This window comes from Sinocyclocheilus rhinocerous, unplaced genomic scaffold, assembly GCF_001515625.1.
Source record: "Sinocyclocheilus rhinocerous isolate Xijiao unplaced genomic scaffold, SAMN03320098_v1.1 scaffold3306, whole genome shotgun sequence".
NCBI lineage: Eukaryota > Metazoa > Chordata > Actinopteri > Cypriniformes > Cyprinidae > Sinocyclocheilus > Sinocyclocheilus rhinocerous.
The window spans coordinates 57,873-64,394 of NW_015640049.1; the positions used below are offsets into that span (position 1 = coordinate 57,873).

At 42.6% G+C, this 6,522-nt stretch overlaps 1 protein-coding gene across 1 annotated transcript in view; it reads left to right on the forward strand.

Moving 5' to 3' along the window:
* Positions 1 to 6,159, forward strand: part of LOC107752425 (retinoic acid-induced protein 2-like) — a 19,824-nt gene extending 13,665 nt beyond the window's left edge. The window contains exon 2 of the mRNA XM_016568381.1: positions 2,291 to 6,159. Coding sequence (XP_016423867.1) covers positions 2,375 to 4,087 — 1,713 coding nt within the window. The 5' untranslated portion in view covers positions 2,291 to 2,374 and the 3' untranslated portion in view covers positions 4,088 to 6,159. The remainder of the gene's footprint in view (positions 1 to 2,290) is intronic.
* The last annotated feature ends 363 nt before the right edge of the window (positions 6,160 to 6,522 follow it).

Below are 6,522 nucleotides of genomic sequence, written 5' to 3' on the forward strand. Positions count from 1 at the left end.
TCTTAACTTTTATAAAGAATATCTCTTTGGTTTTGAGACTTTAGTCTTTGCAACTTCAGGGATCTTATCTATGCACAATCAGCTTGTAACACTCCAAAGAGAAAGGAAAACTTGAAATCGCATCATATGACCCCTTTAATATGCTTTATCCAAAATCATTTTTATTTTGAGGTGAAGTTTGACCCAGACATTTCTTGATGGTTTTCACCTTTTATAGCATCACAACAACATAAATTAGCTCCAATTAGTGGGCAAACTGAATCACATGAGAGCATTTTTTTCTGTTTTGTTGTTGCATAACCTTTGAGATGCGGCAGATGGTGTGTTTGGTGGTTCTTTTATCTGTAACGTTTTTAGCTCTGATTTAGTGTCAAGATCTAACCGATCTCACCTGCTGCTGTGAATGCACACGCTCGTGCTTCTGTAATGCTGTTTGCATTAACTGTCTCATACTGCAGGAATCCGTCAGCCCACAGAAAGCCCATCTGGAATGCAGTATCTCAGAAACAAATCATACAGAGGGTTTGGCGACCCACCTTGTTGGCTTTCCAATGCTAGATTGTAATTTATCGACTTTTATCCCCGCTTAGGATTTATTTCCAAGTTTTTGGCTGTTCGTCTCACAGATTGTAATTGGGTAGCATTTGAAGCATGTGTTTGTCTTCCAAAGACTTCAACAAACGCACCATTTCGAGCCAAGTTACGTCACTCAGCGTCTTTGGCATAGAGAATGCGGAGGCTAAGACTAATTTTAAATTAAAGACATGTTTGTGCAAAGACTGATGGGGGGAAAATGCACCTCACACATGTGATGTTACCCGATGCAGGGCTGCAGCAAGGAACACTAAAGGTGATAAAGCACTACATTTTTAGGTGAGTTAATTTTGCATGTAAATGTTCAGAGGTCCACTTAGACACTGTGGATTAACAGTCAGTTTATTTAACCTTTTGGAATGTCAGAACATTTAGAAAATTCACAAAATGTGCACAAAACATGCTTCACAACATAATTTGAGACAAAAAAGTACTGCAATGCAGTTTAGAAGTCACGTGTGACTATTTAGAGTGGTCTGATCTTGGATCGGTTTTTCTAAACCGCAGCACTCATCGATTTTGGGTTGATTTAGGATCGGTGAGAAACACTGAGTAATCACAGAGGAGCAGATGTGTCGAGGTCGTCTGCTTCCTTATCTGACTTTTTCCACTGTCCTTCCATCAGTTTGGCAATGGAAATTCAGTGCTTTAGAAGTGGTTCTGAAATTCACCCTGGGACACAATTGGTCCTAAATCAGTTGGCAGCTTTCTTTTGTTTTGCAGCTTGCCTGAAAAAACGCAGATAAGGCAGTTCTCGCTGTGCTAGCATGAGCCTGCCCCCAACCTTCATCAGCACTGCATTTATTTTTTTGTATGATTTACTGACGGAGGAAACTTATACATTTCTGCTGTTATACTCTTGGAAATGCTGCAGATAAAATCGTTGTTGAAATGTTTGTGGTAGTGAAAACAGAAATGCAAAAGTTTTTAGTGTCATTTGTGGTTGGTGCACGTGTTCAGGTCATCCTGTTAGCATTCCAAAAAATGTTGCAATGCTTCATGGGTGCTTAACAGACCAAAAAATTTGCCGCTTTGAAAATTGCTCCCATTTCTGCATCCCTTGATCTTTTTTCCCCTCATGTTTTTGCACTTTGTTTTGCTTTTTCCTCCCTCCCTCTTTCTTTTTCTTCCCATTTCGCTCTTCTTCAAGGTACTCTCTCTTTCCTCCTTTCTGTCTCTTTGGCATCCTTTCACTCTCTGTGTGTTTGCCAGAGGGAGGTTCACTTCATAGTCTTGGCAGCATTTTGTGTAATAAACTCCACACTAATGCTGGCTCATAAACAAATAAACCCAGGCACTCTGCGACGTAATTTCATCAAGTCCTCCCCCGTGCTCTCTTTGCTCCCCTCCCAAGCCAACGAAGCAGTCCGTCTGTGTGAAAGGCTCCCAGTCTTTATAAACTCTCTTTTGGTGGCTCCCATAATTCTGTGTTTGTGTCTGTGATTCCACTCTCGTGTCATGACGTCATTCTGAAAGCTTACAGCTCTCGGTGGACAAAAACAGATGGTTGAACTTTTAGCAGGAAAGGAAACAATGCCTCCTTGGTGCCTTGTTAGCTTTGGGTATTAAGTTATAGAGGACAGGTAAGGATATAACAGATTATAAAGGTTAACCAACAATTACTATGTTGACTATTGTGGTTTACATCGACACATTTCTTGCCAACTACTAATCCTCTTCTCCCATTTGATTCTAGGGTTTGTGCTTCCATCTGATCTGAAGAAAACCATGAAATCCTCTACTTGCAGCACCTGAAACAGATTTACATAATCAAGACACGATGGAAGAGCCGTACAAAGATTCTGTAGCCGTAGACATGGCAAACCCTCAGGAAGAGGTCTGCAATAGTGGAGCCGCTGCCACTGATGCAGTTGGTAAACTCGAAGGGGAAGCCACTCCAATTATTCCAACTGAGACATGGAATGTCAGCTCTCCAACTATCACAAAGCGATCCCTGTCGCCCCTGCTAACAATACAAGCCACCCCGGTGGTGACCCCGGCTGCTGAGTCTCCCAACAGTGTTGCCCTGAAGGTTGCTACAACTGTGCTTCAGCCAATCTGCTTGGGGGAGAGTCCAGTGATGTTGCCAATCCTTGCTGGCCCAGCTGCCCCTCAAGTTGGACAATCGGGGGCTACTTCATATCTGATGACTAGTCAGGGTCCTGTGTCCCTACCTCTGGTCTTGGAACAACAAGTCCTCCAACATTTGAATCCTCAGTTGCTTCAACAAACAGCAACTTGTCCTGCCCTGCCGCTACAGAACAGCATCCTGTGCCAGAACCCTTCTCTTGCTCTTGGAGCACCTCCAATCCTGGACCAGAAAGGCACAAGTCCAGTGTTGGATACCAGTCTACTGACTCTTCTTCAGAACCCTAACTTTGCAGCCATCTTGCAGGACCTCTTCCCTGGCCAGGGGAACTCTTCTCCAACTCGTCACCCAGCATCTTCCCCGCAGGTCGACCTTGCCTCTGCGTTTCTTCCTCTTCCGCCTCTCTTGCACCCCTACAGCTCTCCACTAGCCCCTCTGGTGCCACCAGCCACCCTGCTAGTCCCTTATCCTGTTGTAATCCCACTTCCAGTGCCTCTTCCAATCCCAGTGCCAATCCCTGTCCCGGTCTCCATGTGCAAGGACTCCAAGATAGAGATAGACCGCCCTAAACCGGCTTGTACTTCAAGCAAAAGCACCCAGACTTCACCTAGTGACATCTCCCCTCATTTGACATTTACCAGCAAGGAAATGGCAGTAGTCCAACAGCCTCTTCGCTCTTGCTCGTCCCCTGTAGTGACAGACGGAGAAGTGCTAGATTTATCCATAAGGGCGCCTCAACCTTCAATGCATGTTGATGTTCCACAAGGGATCCAGCCGTTTCAGCAAGACCGTGTCCTTGATTTGTCTATACCTAGTACAAGAAAGACATGCATCCAGACTTGTAGCATGTATGGGCCATTGGCCCCGGAGCGGGAGAGGGTGTGCCACATGGGGGACGATGTTAGCAGTGGGGCTTTGGCTCTTGGGGTTCTACGGCCAGTAGACTGCACGCCGAAGCTAGATACGAAGCTGCTAAGTGGTTTAGCATCTCTAGAGTTCAGCAGACAGCACAAGTGGGTGGTAGACAGCGGTCACGGCAGCGCAGTGGCTGGGGCGGTACGTAACTCTGCACTCACCGGAAGCGGCAACATCGAGATCGTCAGCACATCGCAGACAGCCAAAGTCATTGTGTCGGTCAAAGATGCCATGCCTGCCATTTTCTGCAGCAAGCTAAAAGGATTGTCAGGCGTTTCTACAAAGAACTTTTCCATAAAACGTGATGCCAGTCAAGGGGGCTTCGCAACAATGCCCAGGGTCCCGGGGGATCAGCGAGGAGAATCCAGTGACCCGCTCAAAAAGATCTCTAAAAACAGAGGCATCAAACTGAAGAAAGTAAGCTCCCAGGAGATTCATATACTGCCCATAAAGAAGCAGCGACTGACGGCGTTTCTACCCAGAAAATAACACATGCTCTTGCTTTCAGAGGGAAAAGGGAAAACCAAGGACATAAGCAAGGAAACCGCTTCTGAGGTGTAGCTAGGTAAATAACTACAGTGATTGGTCTGAGAAATATATATAACCAGGGTATGATGATGCTAAATGCATTCCTGGCAGAAATAAGTCCTAAAGCTTTTTCTCCAAGCTGTCCAAATGATTTAGACTGATGCAGGGTGCCTCTGGTCTGACGGTTGGCATTTGATCCATTCATTATTAAGCAGTCAGACGAAGTCAACAGGAAAATGCTCCAAGTAAAAGAATCAATCTGAACTGGCTAAACTGCGCTACTACTGATATCCTTTAGCATTTTCAGCATTAATGCCAGAATCGACTCCCTTCCTATGCATTTAGATTTTTGGTCACACATCCTCATGAATGATTTATCACGCGTAATCTGCATTGTCATTAATATGCATGAGATCTGTTTTGAAACCTGGCCAGCTGTCAGTGAGAAACACAACGTGCAGCACTGACAGATTCTCCTCTCGCTAATATGCTTTTGCTGAATTCTTGCTCTCCTCTCGCTGTTTACACTTGGAGTGCAAGACGTTTCCCATTTTTGGTCCTAATGAACTGTAGAAGGGAACCGTGACCTTTTGCTTCCCTAATCACTGTATTAATCAGTGGGGCATTGGAGCGGAGCATCCTCTTTGAAGAACAGGAGGGGTAAGCAGTTAGCATGGCAGCCTGATAATGACTTGGCAAAGCCCAGACCTCGGTTTCATTAAGTCTGATGATTGGAGGAAATGGTTGTCAGTGGCAACAAAGCATAATTTTCATCATCCTCCCTTTGGGGGGCAAAAAGCCTCCCTCCACCCACCTACCCCAAACTAAATTAAAACTAAATAATCATCAGGGGTTCGTCCCTAACGACAACAAATCTGAGTGAAATGGCTTATTAATGCTGTTTTTATGGCCTCGGAGTCATTTTTTAGATTATTGTCAGCCAGCTGTGTGAACACACAAGGAGAGTTTCACTTGCAACAGTGTACAGATTTTAATGATCTTTATAATGATGATCTTAATACACCTTCAGTGTTTTAGATGAAAAATTGCCGACAATGGACGTAAAGAGTTAAAAATCAAACATCTATCCCTCAGCAAGCATTAAGATCTTTTTTCCTTCACGGTTGAACCTGGTTTTCTTTATACATGTTACTGGACATATTGTGCGAAGTCCATCAGTGTATGTTATTCCCTGTTTTTTGTAATCTTTCATGAAAATAAAAAGCTTTGTAGGTGATGTCAGCAAGGTTGCACAAGCAATTGGCTAATATTAAGGCTATTGGGTCACTGTTTTAAGCTACTGTTGTGGGTAATGCAGTCTTTCTAAAATCTTGTAATAGATAATGCAACAATTTAATGCCAAGTGACATTACAGGAAAAGAGGCTACGGCAATAATAGCAAATGATGATAGAATTGAAAGTGTTACCATTTGAATATGTGGAGATGCTCTTGAAGGTGAACTTGACCTTTAGTCCCAATCAAAACGCCTCTTCATAAGTGTGTGCTGGTGATTTTTACAATCCACTGCAAACTCCCCTTTAGGTTTGGCTTCATTCCCCGCTTTTCATGATCAAATACACCTCTGATGGATAAAATCAAGTGCCACCCTACTTTCTTTTTTAACTTTAAACCTTTCATTAAGAATTTGAATGTGGATTATGAATGCTGCTTTATGAATGCACTAAATCTTTGTTGCTTTCATGTGGCTGGTGGTTTGATTGATAGCACGAGGGCGTGTTTCGAAACGCAGGTTTCCACCCTCTCATTAACCTTCTGATCATCCCAGCCAGTTTAGTAATACACTTATTAAAACCCTGGTACAGCTGACATATCTCCTGTTTTTACAACCTTTTTTGCATCGTGACAACTGCTAAACACATTTTCCCTCTTTATTGTAATGTGTCTGGAGGGTTATATAATATATAAAATGTTCATATTAACATTAATATGAAGTTATAATACTGTCACAATGTATAAATCCCGTACAATTTAAATAGTTACTTTTTGTGCATTCACAAAAATGAGAATTTGGGTGGAAAATGCTTAATTATGATGAAAATATCACAATGCAAAAAAAAAAAAAACTTTTAATTTTCTTTAAGCAAAATCTAATTTCTTTTAAATGTTTGGGTGCAATATGACTTGCTGGCATGTTCTTGACAAGTTTTGTGAAATTTAACCAAAATATCTTTTCTGAAAAACGTGTAAAATCAGTAAAAGAGATTTTATTCTATATAACACGTTACATTTCGTACTTCAAGCATCCCAACCGTAAGATCATCTCCACAGTCAACGTTTTGACCTTGAGGCACGGCCAAACTAAAATCAGTCTCATTTGGTTTTGTGTAACATTTAATATTTTGTTTTCATGAAGTCAGCTACCAATAAGATGGAT